Consider the following 20,969-nt stretch of genomic DNA (forward strand, 5'->3'; position numbering starts at 1 on the left):
TTGCTGAAGGTTTAGCGTTCATAGTTGTGCGATTGTCAATTAAAAAAGCAAATATTGGGCATATCTGCGGCGCCATAACAACACGTCTATGTTTTGTATCTCTGCCTTTATACTCGAGGCACACAAAACTAACTCCAAGGACTGTAGCATTTATCGCGCTGCATTGACAGTGCAACACGATGCTCAAAGATGTGTTTCCAACGCTTTGCTACGACGACAAGGTGGTGGCACCTGCCCATCGCGTTGCATTCTACACCTTATCACCTCCAAGACTGGCGCGCATCTTTCTCCGTGGTTTTTGAAAATAACTGCCAGATGGCGCTTGTGTCTAACGTGCCTAGATGCGCTTGTTCGCCTCCACTACACGCTCGAGGTACTCTAACGCAGCGCATTCAGAATACCAAATAACCATTTTTTCTTGCGCAGAACATCAAATAAACGTTTCGTTCACTGTCTCCAGACGCAAGACTATCGCCTTTCGGCGACGTTTACAGTGTAACATGTAAATTCGGGCCAATTTTTATAGGGGCAAGGCTCTTTGTTGTCTAGCCTTGTGATTAGTCACGCGTAACCGATAGAAAAGAAAGAAAGGAAGGCAATAGAAATGAATGATAATTTCTCGTCTCAGTTTCTAGATGGCGTTACTCTGGCGCTACTCTCCGAAGTGCAGCTATTCTCCGATAGGCTGCTGCGCGCGCGTTGCCAACGAGTGCCTCTCTGTATCCAGAATAGTCGCCGTACGCAGCGGATCGTTGGTGGAGCATGAACGGCGAAATGTGGAGGGCGTGTTGAAGCCGCTTGTGCTGGGCATCCTTGGCTCGCGTCACAACGGTGTTACCCACGCGCAGTCTGCATAGTGCGCCAACTAGTGTCTGTCTGTCTCCTCGATAGTCACTGTACGTGGCGGATCGTTGGTGGGCCACCGACGAAGCAGAGCGACGGGCGTGTTGCAGACGCTTGCAATTGGCTTCCTTGGCTCTCGTGTCATCGGTGTTACCCGCAGGCCGTCTGCATTCTCTAACGCGATCGGTCGCATGGACGCATGCACGAAAAAATGGACAATTGGATGGATGGATGGACAGACGCTTCGCCCCACTCATAGTCATTCATTCCATGGATACGCTGTGATTTTTTGCTTTTTTCATCACAGCGTTTTTGTCTTGGTTTCGCAAATGTTTACACAATACCACTGTTAACTACTTCTTACCAAGTTTGTTTACTGTTTTTGCTGTTATATTCATGCATTATGTATAAGGCATGACTTCAGCCGCTGTCCCCTCAGTGTGTGAGGAGGCCAGGTTCTCCTCAAGCTGCTTATTGCAGACCTTTTACGCCTGGTCTTCTCATATCCTTGTTGCGAAATAAACTCAATAAATTCAATCCGATTCTTTAAAATGATGTCCATAACACTCCACAAGTCCTTGAAACGTTTATCGAAGCTTTTTGTTGATGTCGATGAGGCATTTCCGGTGCTCGTGGGGGAATATTTTCTTCAACAAAAATTTCAACAATTCGTCCACTCAAACGCGCAAGCATACGCAATCCTCAAACTTTTAGTACGAGGATGTGTTTAGTACCTGTAATGTACCCATTTTCTTGTTGCAGCTGACGCAGAAACATTGTGCCGGTGGCATTTGAAAGCACCTCACAGTGGAACTTCACTTCTATGGCTTCTAGGACATGTTTAAGGTGATCGAATTGACTCACTACTGTCACTTTGTTAATTTCCAGTCATCTTTTCGGTGCTCCAGTTTCTCCTTCAAATGCCATTACAATCATTTTAATGGTGTGCACAGCAGGCTGGTTCGATCTTTTCAATATATCTTCCCGAATGAAGCTTCTTTGCCTTTATCAAGTACACCTCTCATAAAACGTGAGTTACTTTCGGTTATCAGCTATGTAAAAATGTCTGCAGTAGGACCACATTTTCCTTATGACGCGAAGATTACATAATTGTTTTCACATTCAAAATATCGGTTCTAGCTTCGTTTGAGTGCTTTTTTTGAGCGTTTTCGAAATTGCAAAGAGCTGTTCCGTGCCTTTTGCTGAAATTAACTCTTACACGACGATGAGAATCTTTAAATCGATGTCCTTTGATGGCGTACTTGAAGCAACTACCGGCCTTTAGTAGGTGGTTCTTTCTTTCATGCAAACTAATGGCGGTTGCGCATGACTCTGTAATGTCTGCCGCAGAAAGGAAGAAGTATATACCTTTTTTTAATCCTAGCATGGCTGATCGAAGCAGACCCCATAATTTGAGGCTCTTGAAGCGTGCCTTGTCGGCGACCTCGGGAAACACACGCATAGGTGTCCCCAAAGGCGATGCTCTCATGAGCATCCGCCTCTACACGGGCGTAAACGAGTAGCTCCTGCTGTTTCGCCTTCGTTGGTGCAATAGCCTCGACGTTTGTCTTGCGGCTCTGTTGCTCGAAATATTCTATCGATATATCGTCTCGAATTGTTTTTGTGATGACCTCAACAAGCATGACGGCATAGGAGAGCTTCGGGAATCCGAGCGCTTTCTGTCGTTTGATGTTGATGCGTACGTTGTCCAGTAGGTTGCACAATGAAGACACACCACTGGATGTATTTACATGCTTCAGTGTTTAGAGATTTGCCAAGTATTGTTGTTCAAAAATGTTTTTGTTTCCAAACTAGTTTCGTAGAAAGGTGATGTCTTTGTAGGACTCCTCTGTAGCTTGAATGCCTTCGATGGCCCTCACTGCCCTTCCATCCACTGGGTTCTTCGAATAGTGGAGCCATTCAACGTTTTACAGACTGAGGTTTGGTGAATACCATGCTTGAGTATGTCCGAGAAAGGTTGCCATTGCCTTGGGCTTTCGCTGAAGTGGAGAGTTAAAAATTGCGGAGACAAGAGCCAACTAGCCAGTGTCTGATGTGTTCTCAAAGGACACAGTATCTTCAAAGGTGACACATTCGTTCTCGATACTGGTTGCAACACTGTCGAGGACCATGGACACTGACGGCTTGAGCTCCTCTATGTGGAGACTCAGCAACGGCAGCGTAGCAGCAACGTTGTCCTTATAATCTGCTACGGAGGCATAGTCTTCTGCAACGTGGTCGTCAATGAGGTGTGCTTCCAGCTCTAATTTGAGTGCTCCCAGGCCATCGTTCCACCCCTTTAGCCTTCTGTGTACCTCATGAAGATCCAATGTGGCGAAATGGTTGGAATCGATAAGTTGCCGTGCTTGGTTTCGTAAATGAAGGCGCAGAGTTTGCTGAGTCCCTCGATTGCCTATGATGTGCTCCATCTTCATTGCGATCAAATCCTTTTCCTTGGGTCGCTTGGATCACCATGTCCCGGGTTTCTCGGCATCATGAAAAGTGAAATTAAGGTATCTTCGCTAGTGTAGCGGAGCAAAACAAATATTTAATAACTGAGACAGATGAGAAACGTGTTCATAACAGGCAAACGTTTGTTCGGCACACCCTGCTCAAGCTGCCCTCTTGTGTCTACGCTTCGCATTTTTCTTGAATAAATGTTCAACACACTGATCACAAAACAACCAACTGTAACAGAATAAAGTGGCCGGCCACCCTGTCAGAGCCCGTATAGAGTTTAGGCGCAATAAAACGAGACCATATCGAAACAAGTCGACGAAATGCTACGCGAAGACATCATCCAGCCTTCAAGGAGTCCATGGGCGTCACTGCTGGTGTTAGTGAACAAGAACGAAACTATACGCTTCTGCGTCAAATATCGCCATCTGATCGAAATCGCGACGAACGTGTGCACATTACCACTGATGGACGATGCCCTAGGTCAACAACACAACGCTATTTTTCGTCAATGAACCTCAAGACAGGTTACCGGCAACTCAAGGTTGAAAAGAGAGAGAGAGAGAGAAACAATTCGCCATTTAACTGTCACATGGTAGAGAAAACGTTGAAAATCGATATGACGTCGGGCTAGCTTCTTCGGCCACAAATAAATTTAACAAGCTACGTAGCAGAATAGATAAAACACTAGTGCTAAACGCTAAAGGTCGAAAACAAAGAGAATGCTACGTGAATATTAGGTAGTCGTATGTTTAGTGTGAACCAGGTGTTGCGTATTTGGTACCATTGTCCTGTGGTGACACCTACATAAGCCAAACGGGAAGATGTGTCAACACCAGTTTGCAAGAACATAGGAGATCTTCGGACACAAAGGATAGCTCACACTTTCCCGAACATTGCAGCTCGTGCGGTTGCAACCCGTTTTGTGATGCTATTGTTTTATCAAAACACCAAGATCAGACCACCAGAGAGCTTATGGAGGTGTCTCACATTAGGAAAAGTGGAAAGAAATGCGTAAGTGCACCCTGCATGACGTTAACAGAAAAATAATTTTTACATTTCATCCGCCTTCATCAGCACTCAGAGCATTTGATCTAATAAATATGTTTTATAGCACCATTTTGTGTTTTTTGCTGTTTCACTTGCCAGGAAATGTGATATATATATATATATATATATATATATATATATATATATATATATATATATATATATATATATGTTCTAACAGAAGATAATGCCAAGGAATGTATAGGAGAAGTTATTAGAACAAATGGAATATGAATAGGAAGAAAGAAAAGTCGGCGAAGAAATAACCAGCCGTTACGGCTGGTTATTTGTTCACCCACTTTTCTGATTATTATCGTGCCAAAACAAGAAAAAACAAGCCCTTAGGTATAAACTTCTTCTTAGGCAACAGGTGCGGGTGGCGCGGCGAGTGTGCGACAGTCAAGGGAGAGAGTGACGTCAGCGCACTGTGAGGAGAGCGTGACTTCAATGCGCAGCAGTGGTGTCAACTATTTGCACGGCACAAACGCCTGCGGTGCGTGGTGCGTTCGCACGGAGGAACAGCGTTGCACAGGGCAGTCAAAGAGCCGCTTCACATTAAACAAATTTTTTTTGTAACGCATTCGCTGAGCTGGGGCTGAACTTGAGAAGGGGAAACATACTTATCTTCGGTGCGCCAACTTTAAGTGCCAACCACTGGCACGCGCACGCTCGCGCTTACGCGTCAAAATTTTCTAGTCGCGCCGGTGGAGGAAGAGTCGCGTCGACCAGGTTGGCGCTTGCGCATCCAATGTTGACGCACAGTGCTGCTTGATCTTATGACTTAAAACTGTCGAGTTTCAGCACAGAACAGCGCATTCTCTGCCCGAGCGAGTTCATAGGTGTTTTTAAGATATGAGAGCGCGTTAAATATTTATTGTGCTTCAGCCATCAATTTTTTTTACTATTTTAAAAGCAACTGGCATCGCAGTGACCAAGTGACAGCGGCATGCACTAGAAATCAACATCGGTGTGCGCGCCTCTCTCACGAACGAAACTTTGCGTCGAAGGAATACGCGTGTGAAGGAATCTCCTTCAGAGTTAGGTAGGGTAGTTAGTTTCGTCATAGGGCATCCCTCCTTATTATGTCAATATGCGGGGCTGACTTAGCGCCCCCCTCTCTAACATATTACTGCACGACGTTGATATGGCGTCTCCTCCTACTCGATAACTAGGGGAGCGACTCCCCCCTAATTAGTTTTTTTTAATCACCAGGTTCCTATACCTACTCTACCAATTCCTTTAATGGTATTCTGAATATGCTGGTACATTCAGTAAAATTACACTTCATAATATACAGCACCAAATAACTTTACAATCATGCCTGGAACTTCATTAGGTGACAGATTTAGGTGATAAGACTGGAATTGGTCTCAGTGTAGAAGACACTCAGATGATGTCTGCAGTAGAAATATCCTCTAATGCAATGAATTCCACCTGGCTCTTAATAATTCGGCAGCTATTTGCTCATAAGACAGGATCCAAACACTGCGTACTGCGTAGGACAACCTCTGGGCATTTTCTGTAGCGAAAATACACTCTGACGCAACTACGTGTGCCTGACACTTCATAATGTGACAGATATTGGTCTTAAGAATATACCTGAATTTGTATGAAGGAGTTCTTGGCGTTGTATGTAGTCAAAGTATCTCTAAAAAGACTTACCACGCACAACACTTCAAGAAGTCACTGATATCGGTCATGGGATTGCAACTGAACTCTCGATTCGAGGTTTTTGAAGGTTGTCTGCAGCCGAACTGGTTCTCAAACGAAATAACCCACACACTAAGCTTCAATATGTGAAGATTCAGGTGCTAAGACAATGTGGCCTGTACGAAAGACTTGCGGATTATGTGTGTGTTAGAAATATCCGCCAATGCAATAAAGCACACCTGGCTCTTAATGATACAAAAGCAATTGATAATAAGAAAGAAACCAAGTATTGTGTGAGATGTCTTTGGGCATATTCTGTAGTCGAAACACACTCTAATGCAACTAAGTATGCATGGCCCTTCTTGATGTGATATATATTGGTAATAACTAATATAGTGGTAATAACTGATATGATAATGGTAATAACTGAAAAAATATTGGAAACTGAACCCGGTATGGAAGATTTCCAAACGTTACCAATTGACAAAGTATTCGCTAAACAACAAGCCATGCCCAACACTTCATGAAGTCGCAGATATTGCTCATAATATGGCAAGTGAACCTTGTATGGAAGGCTATTTAACATTGTATGCAGCTGAAATATTCTCTAATGGACAACCCACACCTAACACTTCATGATGAGACAGATTTAGGTCATCACACTTCAAAGGTGCCCTGTGTTGAAGGCGTTGGAATGATGTCTGTGGTGAAAATATCCTCCAACGCAAGAAAGCACACAAGGATGTAAATTATGCAACAAATATTGGTCACAAAATGGTAACCAAGTCCTGCGTAGAATGCCTTCGAGCTTTTTTCGTATTCGAAATATGCTATAACGCATCACTAAGTGCCTGACACGTTATGATGTAAGAGGTATTGTAAATAAAACTAACGAAATTCTGTCTGGAAGACATGTGGACGTTGTCTTTAGTGAAAATATTCTAGAAAGCGACATACGCCACCCAAAACTTCATGATGTGAGAGATTTAGGTCAAAAGGCTGCAATTGTGTCATGTGTAGAAGGCATTCGAATGATGTCTGCGGTAGAAATATCCTCTAATGCATCAAAGCATTTATAGAAAAGATATTGGTCACAAGATACGAACCAAGCACTGCGTAAAATGCCTTTCGACATTTTTTGTAGTCGAAATGCGCTCTAACGCATCAATCTGTGCCTGACACTTCATGATGTGACAGATAGGTCATAAGACTGCAACTAAACTCAGTATGGAAGGCTTCTCGATGTTTGTTGTCAAAGTAGTCTCTAAAGCGAGAAACTGCGCCCAGCTCTTCATGAAGTCACAGATATCGATAATAAGATTTCAATTGAACCTCGTGCGGAAATAGTTTGAAGGTTGACTGCCGTCAAAACATTCTGCAATGCCATAAACTACACCCGACACTCTATGACGCACCAGATATTGCTCCTATGATAGGGTCAGAGCTCTGAGTAGGATGGTTTCAGATGGTATCGTAATCTATTTTCAAACTCTGCATACCAATGCGGAGCTACTGCATCAGTGGCGTACAAGATGAATGCGTTTAAATAGTAATATCACAACAAGTGCACAGAGAGAAACAAATATCGCAACTTCCTGAAAAATTCGCGATAAAAAATGAGAGAAATAGAAAAATATTATCACACAAGTGCCTCCAAAAATTAAGCACACTGCTATAAGATCATTGTTGTGTTTGGTAACTTTATTTTAACGCTATAAAAAGTGCTAAAAATGGCTGTGTGTTAGATTTTGATTGCCGATCAGCGCTGTGTTGAAGGCTTTTGAACTTTGTTGGCAATTTTTTTCAACATTCACGAAATACATCTGAAACTTCCTGATTCTACAGATATTAGTTTTGATATTGCAGTTAAACACTGCATACAAGGCTTTCACATGTCGTCTGTAGTCAAATTACTATTTAACGTAATAAAGCGTGCCTGAAAACTTGTGATGCGACGTGTATCCGTCATCATATTTGCACCAGAGCACTGCCTTTGGAAAGATTTTTAACATAGCTACACAGAATATCTTGATATTTTGAATATGTTTAAGTGCATGCATGGTCAAAGTAATGCATATACAAAAAACATAGTTGAAACAATACTTGCAAACACGTACAAATATTTATTGTTTGAAACAATATAATAATTTGTTCAGCTCATATATATCTGGAGGAACAGACAAATTACATGCGCAGTTGTGAATGCTCTCAGAGGTTCGATGATGCACTGTTTGCATTTTCAAACAATGTACAGTACAGTACTAGGGCACTTTCATTCATTCTGTACACACATACGGTGACACGCTCTTCTCTTCCTGCTGTAGTGTCATGCAGCTGATTTGAAACCAGGTGCTTCTTACTTACATGGGTTCCTTTTAAATATATGTCTGGTTCTAAACAAAAGGAGTGCTATTATATAGTAAAGTGTAAAATGATGGAAAAGCGCCAATGTTTTACTAGATATGAGTATCATAATGAGCTAGAAAAAATGTGTGTGTTAGAAAGCTGCCAAATAGCGTATGTTCTACAGAGTATGGCGAATAAGCAGAACAGGAATCAAGAAGTGAAATAACACCAGCAACACTTAATCATGCTAATTTCTTTTTCGATACCATAGATACACGCGTTCAAATTTATATCATATACATGAAAATAAATGATGCCGCTGACGGTTGAATGTACCACCGTCTTCGGTACCCGACACAAAATCCCATCACACTGTTATGAACCAGCGCACATTTGTTGTCAGCTTGACAACACACGCAAACGATCTGCACCGAAGCCAATTAACGAATGTTTCAGCGTGGTACAATCCGCAAATACACTTCTGTAAGCACGTAAGTTTACACAAAACTAAAATCTGTCGGATTCTGCTAGGTTTGCTTTCAGTGATGATGAATACTGATGTTGAAAAGAAACACAGTGTGGTTAAAAACTCCTCCGTAGGCACTAAACGATGTTTCAGGCGTCGTAACGTGGCGACAGAAACTACCGTCAATTTTTTTCAACCAATGTTTCTCACATGAACTTCATACGAACTCGAAGGTAGAGGCCTACGCCGAATGCGGACGACACTGCTCAGAATTGACTACGCGGCAGGGAAGCACTCACGCTCATTGATCATACCTCTGAAGCTTGTTTACACTTATTTTTACCACATATTATCACAAATCAAAGCACAGGAACGAGCCACCGCAGTGGTCTGGTGGCTAAGGTACTCGGCTGCTGGCCCGCAGGTCGCGGGATTGAATCCCGGCTGTGGCAGCTATATTTTTGAGGGAGGCGGAAAAGCTGTTGGCCCGTGTGCTCAGATTTGGGCGCTGGTTAATAAACCCCAGGAGGTCAAAATTTCTGCAGCTTCCACTACTGCGTCTCTCAGTCATATGGTGGTTTTGGGACGTTAAACCACACATATTCAAAACAGAGAATTACCGACATACTCCAGTAGTCTGTACAGTGTTTTCACTTGGCTGGCAATCGCACTCAGGACCGGCGCAAGTGCAACCGGCCGGCATTCGGTGGATTTGTCGGCGTCGTTCGAACTCGGCACGAAACCACGTCACGCTTGTAGTACTCGCCGTCATTCTTCGTGCCGTTGTCGTTCTAGGTGACGAAGCGGTCAATCAAGAACTTTTGGAGTTTCCATGCTTGCGCCCAGCACTCAGCCGTGCCATCGAAGCGGTGGCCATTAGGCATAGAATTTGGAAGCGTCGTGGCCTCTGGTTGGTTGGCGCCACTGTACGCGTAGCGACGTTTGCGAAAATATCAAGCCTCGCTTGATCTTTCGCGCTTCGACGCGTATGCCCCTCCGACGCCGTCACTGAGAGGCGCATTTGACGCCGTTGATGCGTAGGCGCGACCGTACGCGTGCCAGTGGTTGGCACTTTATGCCTCAGCCACAAGAACGCTTTTGATGCTGTTTGTGCTTGTTCACAAAATAAAAAGAATGACACAGATCCGGCTATATGTGTACTAATATCTCAGTCAAAGTTTTACGTTTCAAAATATAGAACAATAATAATATTATTCATTATTCACGTTCTTTGCAGTTAATGACTGTCTAGTTCCAACGGGAGGAAAACAATTCTGGCACTATTTTCATTTTACGTTTGTTATTTTTCTCAACATCCTGATTATTCAATACTAAAAATGTGTCACTAGATCACATAACCAAAGCTTGGCCGATCTACTGAGTGGGTAGGAGCCGTGTTTGGGGCATCATCATTCTTGCCTGTCAGATAGCTGCCAGGCAAGACGACGAACAGTTCGTTGTGAACTGACGATGCCCAAGCGAAGCTGCTTTATATATTCCTGGCTGGCGCCAAAGGACGCTCTGTCCCTACGAAGCCTGAAGTTACTGCATATGCTGCCTCTAAAATGGTTTGGCAGGTTTAGCTCACCTTAGGAATCCACGTTATGCGAAGCATGCGGAAGGAAGGTGATCGTGTCGTAATTGTTATTGAGCGACACTTCATTCATTTTAAAGAACCCCAGGTGTTTGAAATTTTCAAAACCATTCACTACGTAGTCTCCCCTACTCATATGGTGGTTTTAAGACGTTAACCCCCCCCCCTATCTTTGCGTCAATATATTAAGTGATTCGATTGATTGATATGTACAAAGGTTGCACGCACTGCGAGGATGGTATCTCTGGACACTGCTACATAAATCGACTTCAGCGCAAGGCACCTACCTACAATGGACGTTATGCCGACGTGACGGCTGTATCATACGAGTACATATGGATTGTTTACAATATTTGATAACTAGCACAGCAAGCACAATGAACATTTACCATATATAAGCCTTTTTTTCTTTCAAAGTAGATTCGGGCCATCGCGTGGGTGTGTGTTATAATGCTTGATTGCCACGCAGAATGCTTTTGTTCAATTTCTGTTGTATCCTGACATTTATTCTTTGAAATCAATTGCATCATCACTGCAAATGTCAGGTACTGCTTCACGCTCACATCTTAAAATAGCCACGTGTGTTCCCTTCATTCCTGCATAGATCCTAGGTGTCAATCACCTGTGGCACATATCCGCATCTCAGTGGCACATACTTGCCCTCGGGTATGTGGCTGGCCAGGAGCATTTTACGACATGCGCGACAAGATTGTGACATTATTCATATCTTGAACAGCGTGTCACATTCTTCAAACCATTTTACAATACCATAATAATTTTGGTTTACGTGAACTTAAGGAGGTGATCACGAGCTCACCCAGATGTAAGCAGCTAGATAGATTAGATAGATACGCAGGTGGACGCTAAAAGTGATTGCAGTACGCAAATAAATGCTTCACATTTATTAGAATTAATAATGCTGGTAGCCTTCCCATGGCTTGCACATATGCCTGTCAAAATAGACACAAAATGACACACCTGATAACCATCTTCCAGTTCACTGAGCCAAGCATGCTTGTTTCGCCCGAAGTAATAGGCCTTCTTCGGAACCTGCAGAAAAAAGAACAGGCACGAGATCAACTCGATGGATATTTTTACTATATAAAACAGACGTGTACGTTGGTCGACTGTCAGATCGAACACGTTAGCGTTTGTCTTTACCACCAGTTTTGTTCAGCATAAGCAGCGAAGTGGATCGTTAAGACAAGAAAAAGACGCCCCATGACCAGCCTGCGACACGTTCACATAACGTGTCCAGTGCCACTTTACGGTCAGTCTGACAGTGGCAGTGTGGTCGCGCGCGAGCAGAGTGCAAGTGTGTGGAGCGGCGCGAAAATTCCGAGTGATACGTTGCCACTTCTCACATAATATGCAAAGCGGGAAATGTAATATTTTTCTTAAATATAACATGAACAAATGAAAAGAGGTTGGCAGTGACAGTCTTAAATCAGCGTTAATTAGCGCAACCCTTATTATTCGGCAGACAAATTCCTTAGTAGGGCTGGTATGACTTAGCTTCACATTTGCTTATGGGATGTGATTTTTCGGTGGTGCCAAATGCACATGGACAGGTGTGATGAATCACCTTATGATGTAGGGCCTTAATTTACGATTGCCTTCGTGATAATTGTTCCTTGCCTTTGATAAGTGCCACTGCGTCATCATAAACTTCAGTTAATGATGTAGTTTAAAGTTGTGCATAGCTCTTGCTTTACTGAAAGGCAAAAAAATCTACGCATATGCACGAAATGGGTGCTGATGAGGAAGCGAAGCTGACTCCTAACTGTCATATCTACATGAAGTTACCGACTAGTATAAAGGACGGAGTAATAAACGAATGGTCTATTTTTATTCTATGTGTGCTCTTTGGGGACGTTTGTACGCAAACATGCTTTGCAGCTGAGACTGCACGGTGCAGACACATAGACACATTGAAGCAGGATGGAAATCGTGAAACCTTAAAGAGCTGCAACCCTCAAAAAAATTCATACGATCTTTTTCTCTACATGTTAGAATGCTCTACTTTGCATTTATGATGTCTCTTTAACTTGGCATTTCCTGCGTTTTAGATATGTAATATTGTTGTTTGGCTACTTTTGTTATTGTACCTTATTTTAATACTAATAGAGTTGTGTTCGTGAATGGTTGTTATTTCGCTCTAACATGAATGAAACCGAAGCTCGTGTACAGTTTTACGTCATGAATCTTGAACTCCTGTGCGGTGCGGATCTCATAAAGGAGATGTATTGTTAAGGTGTTTATTAGATGACACTCAGCAACCAAACGTAGCTGCGATACTTACAGCCAGGCACGGACTTTCAGAGGAAGTGGCACCCAATTCAGGGATGACCCACTTGAAGGCGCAATCAAGTCCCAAGGCTTCGCTACAATCACCCCGGGCACGACAAGGGAGCTACCGGGCGACTTAACAGCTCATCACTATAGGCAGTTCAAAGTAGGCCTTCAGACACTCCATGTTTTCTTTGTTGCGCCCTCGACGGCACAGGTCCGAAGATTGTTCCGTGGGTTCGATCGTATACTTGACCAGGGATGTGCGCTCGAAAACAAGTTAAGGGCCTTCGCATTCCGGCAGTAGTTTTCACGAGAGGCCAGTTAAGAAAATACGAACCAATAGCGATACGAGCACCCTAGCGAAGAATGTAGACTGAAAAGTGGCGGAGCTATCACAAATACTGTTTTGCGCTCTTTTTCATTCGTCGTAAAGTGCTTATCAAGCTCGCGGCACTATTCAGCCAGCGTGGCTGCGTCGGAAATACGCGCACACTCAGAAGCAACCAGCAGTTACGGCAGCATCGTGTCGATGGTGTACGACGGGTTGATTGATTGATTGATTGATATGTGGGGTTTAACATCCCAAAACCACTATATGATTATGAGAGACGCCGTAGTGGAGGGCTCCAGAAATTTAGACCACCTGGGGTTCTTTAACGTGCACCCAAATCTGAGCACACGGGCCTACAACATTTCCGCCTCCATCGGAAATGCAGCCGCCGCAGCCGGGATTCGAACCCGCGCCCTGCGGGTCAGAAGCCGAGTACCTTAGCCACCAGACCACCGCGGCGGGGCGGTGTACGACGGGTGCCTCCCGTACACTAAAGCGCGAGACAGACGTGCGATTTTCCGTGCAATGCGGCGTGCGGCGTCGCATGGTGCAGCGTGCCGCCTGCGACGTTTCGGGACACACGAGGGCAAAGCTATCAGCGGCAGGCTCCGCCCCCATGCGGTGCCTTGGCATGCAGGGTCCTGGTAATGAGGCTCAAAACAAACGACATTGCACAGCCACGCTTCGTTCTATAAAAATAATAAATCACATTTGTGAACGACAAGCACGTCGTAACCACGGAAACAGCTGATTTCACGACTGCGACAGGTAGGCCTAGCATCGCGGGCGCCGGCCGTCGCCTACGCCGTTCACATGCGAGCTCGTCATCGAGCGCTTGTTTTGACAACACTATCAAGCATTGCGCTCGTATGTAATGCGTTAGCATACATTATTACTTTATCGATGCCATCGATGTGACGAGCAAATGTGGAAGCGAAGCGAGCCAGTGCAGATACGCCGGTAGCTGTGTTTGCCTGCGAAATGACCTTGCATCGCTGCTCACTATCTCCGATCTCCCTAGCGGTTTAAAAACGGGCGTTGTCGTGCAGAAAAGGCACACTTCGAGCATCACTTCATTCAATCTGGAATAATACCACGTCACCAGGGAAATGTACTCGATGTTTGTCACGCGCCCGCAGTCGGCGATGCAAGCAAATCCACGCTCACACCGCTCCATCGACGGTAGATGGGAGCGGCGACAGGGAGATGGCGCCACTAGCATCGTGATGTCACTCGTATGCTCACGCTGTGATTGGCTGCTGCCATGCGGCGGTGCGATGCTGCGACGAAAATATCTGGCCGGTTTGATGCTCGCCGCACCGGCTATGCGGCGGTGCGACGCGAAGATACGTCACGAAACGTCACGAAACGTCACCACTCCAGCAGTCGCATCGTCGCACCGCACGCCGAATCGCAGAGAAAATCGCACGTCTGTCTCGCGCTTAAGAAGGACGAAAGCCCGCGGTGTTCTGGGAAACATTGTTTAGGGTTTGCTGACGAAGGGCAGAATAGCGTGCACTAAAACACGAATAACGTAATATAACATTCTAATTTTGTGATCTTGTGCAGATGACAATCAATGGAGAACCTCTAAGTATTGTTCTTCTTTTTTACTAAAACGAAAGGAGAAGCCCACGGGCAGGAGGAGGGCTTCATAATATCCTTTGACACCATTTTCTCGACCTCTGTTTGTATGACATGACGTACTGCTGCCGACAAACGATAGGGACGCCTATGGATGAGCGAAGCGTCACCAGTCTGGATTGGATGAGCAACAAAAGACCCAGCGGGTGGCTGTTGAAATCAAATATGTCTCCGTAAGACATCAAAGCGCGACGGAGGGCGTCCGCGTACGAAGGTTGCAAGTCAGGAGCTATAATTTTGTGAACTTCTCGTTAGATGTCGTCGTCGGAGCCGAAGGTTGATCAAACGTGTTTGGTTGTTCTTAGCTTAGTTCACATACTCCGGCAAAGGACACAACACAGCAAGAGATACACATGCAGGAAGAGCCTGTGGTGATAAGCCAAGGTTCAGGAGAGGAAGCAACGCGTGGTTGTCAGTGAGCGTAATGATGGAGCTTGGATGGGCTATTTGACGTTCTAGTGTGACGGCGTAAAGTCGAGACATGACGTAAGTACTATCCTGAAATGGTCGGCATGGCGACATGGGGACATAAGTCGCAGCGCCAAGTTGAAGCCGAACAATGTCAGCTGAGCGAAGTCGTGGCTGGGCATCTGCGCAGGCGTCGGCACAGCACTGGTATAGCTAAAGCCTCAGAATACCGGTTGAACAGTCGATAAGCACAGAATGATCAGTCTAAAAGCCCATTCCAAGAATAACCTCATGATGACATTCGAGAAGTACAGGGAACAGAACTGACGTTGAGCGGTCGGCGATGGTGATACAGGCGGTGCACATTCCCTTGACGGCAGTTGTGCTGCCGTTGTCTACTCGTTGCGCAGGCGATTTGGCGGGCGTTCGCACTTTTCGAAGACGCTTACGAAGGTCAGATCGCATTACCGACACCTGAACTACACTGTCGCTGATGGTTTTAACGGGCGCATAATAAACAAAAACTTCGATTAGGTTTTGTTTATGGACAAGGGTCAAAAAGTTTTTTCAGTCAGAGTCGTCAACGCATCCTCATCTCTCGGGCCTGCACTGGTTAGTTTGCCGAGGAACACTTTGGATATGATGGGAACAAGGGTCGCCGAGTAGTAGGCTAATGGCACTGACGGCGCTGCGGAAAGGCCAAACGGCTAGTGGGGAACCAAGGAGGAGCGTCACGATCAGCATATGACGGTTCGGCGGGAGGCGACAGATGACGAGCTGCGCATTCGTAGCGACGGTAAGTATAAGGCCCAGACGATGAATTCCAGCGAGTACGGCTGAGGAGAGAGATATGGCCGATCCGATAGCAAACGAAGCAGATCGGTCTGTCATCCGGCGCTCGCCACTCAGATTAAATTCGGTACCGATTCGCGGAATACATTCGATGGGTTGCAGAGGCGATGATTAGGGCGGTCGAGGTGGAACGGCGGATGGTATGTCCGTATTCACAATTTCTTGGCAAAAACCGGCTTGAATGAGTGAGATTGGCATGTTTTTAAACGTGTGGGAACCACGAGAAGTCGGAGCCATAGCGTCAAGTTCACGACATATGGCTTGGGTAAACCTTGGTGATGCTGGTTGATGAAGCGACGCTGGTTCATTACAGGACGAGGTCAAGGCGTATGAGAAAGCTGGCCGAAGCGTTGCATGAAATGCTTGCCTTTTGCTTGCTCAAAGATGCGGCACTCTTCGATGAAGGAGTCAACTGTTGTGCAGTTCTTACATAGCAAGAACTTGAACGCTTCGTCGGCAATGCCCTTCTTAATGTGCCCGACCTTATCTACCTCCGACATGAATTGTCATTTGCTTCTCGTCAAAGTGCCAGAATGTCCTGAATCTAGGAAATGTGTGATTTTGTGAACGTCTGGGCACGAGACGCGAGCTCCTTCTGGGCTTCTGCTTGGCATCCGATTGGTCTCGCGAATATATCTCGTAGGTTCTCTTTAAAGATGTCGCATCTTGTGAATTTCGCGGCATGCGTGTCAAAGCACGCCTTCGCGGTGTCTTGAAGGTAGAATATCACGCTCGCCGGCATAAGTGTTGGTTCTCACTTGTAGCTGCTGGCGTCGCGCTTGTACACTGACAGCCTCTCATCGATGTCGATCTTGCCAGTGCCGGTGAAGATTCCCGGGTCACGTAGCGGGGTGATCACGTATTGCAGTGGTGCCTGAGCAGCCGGCGTAAGCCATGGCAGCAAAACCGTAGTGACTTTCGTTGCTGAGATGCAGCTTCGACTATTGTAGAGACGCACCCAGCACTTCCACCAAAGGAATACGCGTTCAGTTGAACTTGCAGTTGCAGACGCCCTAAGGCAAGTGCGACACAATCGGTTTTGAGCCCGAGACACTTCAACCTCTTCTATAGCTCCAAGCGTCCTCTACTAGACACTGGCGTCAACACCCACGTAACAATTATGTGTGAAAAAGTGAACATATGTGTGCCTCTGAAAACACCTATGTGCTAGTGCCAATTTCTCGGTGTATATTTTTGTATAAAATGTCTGTTTTCACTTTTTCTATATATTTTTGTTTATCAACTTTTGTATTGTCACTTGAATAAAATTTTGTTTTGCCGGCTTTTCAGCTTTTCATTAAGTATCAATGGTGAGTAGAGTTTATAGATTTGTCCAACGTACTTTTTTAAATGTGTCACCAGCCTATAATTTTGCTTTCAGTGTTGAACTTCTGTTCACATTTTTGTTCGTTTCTGTCTGGAAAAACGGTGCCATAAACTTCGGAATGCCTTGCTGGCTTTTGTGCATGTTCCTCAACATTGCAAGAATGTTGAAATTAATTTATTTGACTTCATTTAAATTCGTGTGGTCGGCGATGACGTACACAGAAAATATGTCGCTGAGTTTGCAGGTAAAGAATTCGGTGAGGCCATTCACCTGCGGGTGGTACGCAATAGCTTTGCGGTGGACAGAATAGCACTTCTTTAAAGTTGATTCAAGGACTTCTGACAAGAAGACATGGCCTTGATCGCTGAAAAGCTTCTGAGGGAGACCATGACGCAGTAATATTTGCCGTAGCTGGAATGAGGCCACAGAGCGCCCACTTAGCACAGGTAGGGCGGTGGTTTCAGTGTATCGCGTGAGATTATCTACAGTGACGATGACCCAAAGGTTACTAGCCGACTTCAGAGCGCGTGGTTGATGAAGTTTGATACCAACGTGCCCAAACGGATGGTTATGGCCCGGTAATGGTTTTAGACCGGCTGCTGGCATGTGTGCTGACGGTTCGCGGCGTTGGCGATTGAGGCGGGAGTGAACGAACTTCTGCGCGTTGTGGTACATTCCTCATAAGAAGTAGCATTGTTAAATGCGTTGGTAAGTTTCAATGCCCCAAAGTGCGCGGATTGCGGGTTAAAGTGGAAGGACTCGCATAATTCCGACCACAGACTGCGGGGTCTCACGAGTAGTCATTGCCGGCTGTCAGCGTTGTAATTGCGTCGGTGCAGGAGGCCATCACGTGTGGTACCGCATCCGGAGAATTCCAGCACCGTTATCAGATACCCAATGTTGTCAGGCGCAGGCGAGGCCTGAGGGCCCGCGCCCCTCGGGAGAGGTCTCCGTTCGTCAATGTCAATGGCTTCCTCGAGCTCAATGACTCTCATCAGCAGTGCCACCCCGGACCATCGGCTCCTCGAGGCCGATTCAAAATACGATGGAGATCCAGAACCAGAGGCAGCTGCAGGAGTCGTTCCACGTCCAGGTTGCGTCTCAGATCCCGTTCTATATCCGGGGCCTGCTCAATGTTCAGGAGGACACGGCGTCAATCCAGGGGTGGCACGACACCACGTCCCAGCCCCCGTGCCCGTTTCGGATTCAGTCTCAGACCTGGCCAGGGAAAAACAGAAGCACCGACGACCAGACTAGACCCCTCGCCCAGGGCAGACTTCGTGCACGCATGGGGACTCCAGCTGTCCGGGGCAGTCCACGCCACCGAGGACCAGAGCAGGGGCAAGTCAAACCTAACCTGAACCGGCAAGGTTCGTAGTAATGACGGCGAGCAGCACATGCAATGCGACCCACCCCCAGAGCATGCTAGAGACGCGTAGATATTACGATTGAAAAAGGAAAACGCTAAGCTGCCAAGCTTAAGGATACGCTTACTAAAATGGCAAATGAAATGGCGGAGTTTAAAAGAATGCTGAGCACGATGCACAGCAATACTGAAGGTAAAACCACCGATACGCCGGTACCAGCTCCTGTTGGAGATGGGCCCATGGCAATTAAACGCAGAGCGGTAGTGAGTAAGTTTAAGAACACGGAATCTCAAGTCGAGGAGATTAAGCAAACGTTGCTTACAATTACAGAGAACATTAAGAAGGTGGCAGGGAGTGTAGCTAGCCTCACGGAGAGTGTTAGGTAGATGCCGGCTGCACTCAGTGACCCAGTAGAGGTGCTTAGGGCAATGAACGAGTGCATCATTGCGCTAGAAAATCACGCCAAACTGCCTCAATATGTGACACAGGGTGCGTCGCCTGGCAACGTGGAAATGGCCATTCCCGTACACGTCGATAGCCCAGGAGTTGATTACGAAGAGGAACAAATTTTTCGAGCCATAGTGAACCCCCAGGGCGTTGTTCAAAGGAGAACTGCAGGAAATACGCTGTTAAAAGAGCACTCATGCTGCAGTACTTTAGAACAATAATAAAGAAACCTCAAATTATAGCCCTTCAAGAGACTTTAGCCTCTGCAGCGACCATTTCTAGTTACCGGGAAGTCCCTGGCCAGTCAGGAGGACGAGGTGTCTGTACACTAATAAGTAAAAGGCTGACACACGTCACCCACAACTTGAAGCTGGCCAGATGCGATATTGACTGTGTAATGTTAGAGATCTTACTTGAGACACAACGACGCAATCAGCGGAAAACAGTCTTTTTGTTTTGAATGTATACAGGAACCCCAGGCACAGGCATCAGCAGTTCAACACGTTGCTCGAGAGGGCAGTAGAATTAGCCGGTCCTCGGCCCCTTGTCATAGTCGGTGACTTCAATGCCCCACATGGCTTATGGGGATACGTGTATGAGACGAGAAAAGGTCGCGACCTCTGGCAGGACGTCATCAAACTAGACCTTACCTTAATCACTGCTAAGGCTTTTCCTACGCGGATAGGCAACTCTGCGACCAGAGACAGGACGCCAGACCTAGCTTTCATCACGAATGTCGAAAAGACTACATGGGCCAACACCGCCATATATTTTGGCAGCGACCACTACGTTCTGCAAACTTCTATTATAAAAGACCATAGCAGAGTTCGAGAGTTCACGGTGGTTGACTGGGATCTTTTTCGCAGCATTCGCAGTACAAAGGCCAGTGCTCTTGAAAATATCGAGGAATGGTGCGAGTGCATCTACAGAGATACCACAGATGCCAACAAGAAAATAAAGAAAGATTTAAATGTGGAGAACATGGACAGTAGGCTTGCCCACTCGCTCGGAGCCATGGCAGCTCTATTTGCTTGATCGAAGAAGCAGAGGTACAACCGTAGGCTGCGGCAAATAATATCAAAGTTGAACAAGGAAATCGAACAAAATTGTGACACACTGTACAAACAGCAGCGGGACGAGCTGTGCGAGTTTGTCGACGGTCAAATCGAACATGGCAAGTTCTGGGACCTTCTGAGGCATCTCTTGGATGATCACAGCACTAGAGGCCACAAGAGACACACTTTAGGCCGTGCTCTTCACGAAGCCACCAAAGAACGGGGGGTTGACGAACTCGTTACCCGATTAGTTTCCAAGTACCTGCAGGTCGAACGAGAGGACGAAGACGGCGTGTTCCCAGAGTATGGCAGCCCTCCTCAAGGTGAACTAGACGAAGACTTTTCAGAGGTTGAAATCAGGAGAGTGATAGAAGTGCTCAATCACAATTCGGCACCAGGGCCAGACGGGATCACGAACAGAGCCCTCAGAAACCAGGACGACGCATCCATAGAACGTCTAACTGGTTTCATCAATGAAGCATGGAAAACGGGAAGGGTTCCTGAGCAATGGAAGCTAGCTGACACCGTACTGATTCCCAAGCCAGGAAAGTCTGCTAGCGTTGAGATTCTTTGCCCCATCTGCCTCACGTCGTGCGTGGGTAAGGTAGCAGAGCACGCGATTCTCAACAGACTTAACGGCTACCTGGATGGAAATGAGATTTATACGCACAGTATGATTGGGTTTTGTACCGGCCTTTCCACGCAGGATGCAATGCTGCTCATTGAGCGCCAAGTCCTTTATGGATACTCTAGAGATACAAAAGCTCTTCTTGGCCTAGCCCTAGAGAAGGCCTTTGACAACATCAAGCACGAATTCGTCTTGGAGAATGTGGCTAAACT

At 46.0% G+C, this 20,969-nt stretch overlaps 1 protein-coding gene across 1 annotated transcript in view; it reads right to left on the reverse strand.

The window, feature by feature from the left end:
• Nucleotides 1-20,969, reverse strand: part of LOC119172983 (uncharacterized) — a 1,299,788-nt gene that overhangs the window by 79,761 nt on the left and 1,199,058 nt on the right. The window contains exon 42 of the mRNA XM_075893951.1: nt 11,385-11,456. Within this exon, the coding sequence (XP_075750066.1) occupies nt 11,385-11,456 (72 nt within the window). The remainder of the gene's footprint in view (nt 1-11,384; nt 11,457-20,969) is intronic.

Source organism: Rhipicephalus microplus, chromosome 4 (genome assembly GCF_043290135.1).
Source record: "Rhipicephalus microplus isolate Deutch F79 chromosome 4, USDA_Rmic, whole genome shotgun sequence".
In the NCBI taxonomy this organism is placed as follows: domain Eukaryota; kingdom Metazoa; phylum Arthropoda; class Arachnida; order Ixodida; family Ixodidae; genus Rhipicephalus; species Rhipicephalus microplus.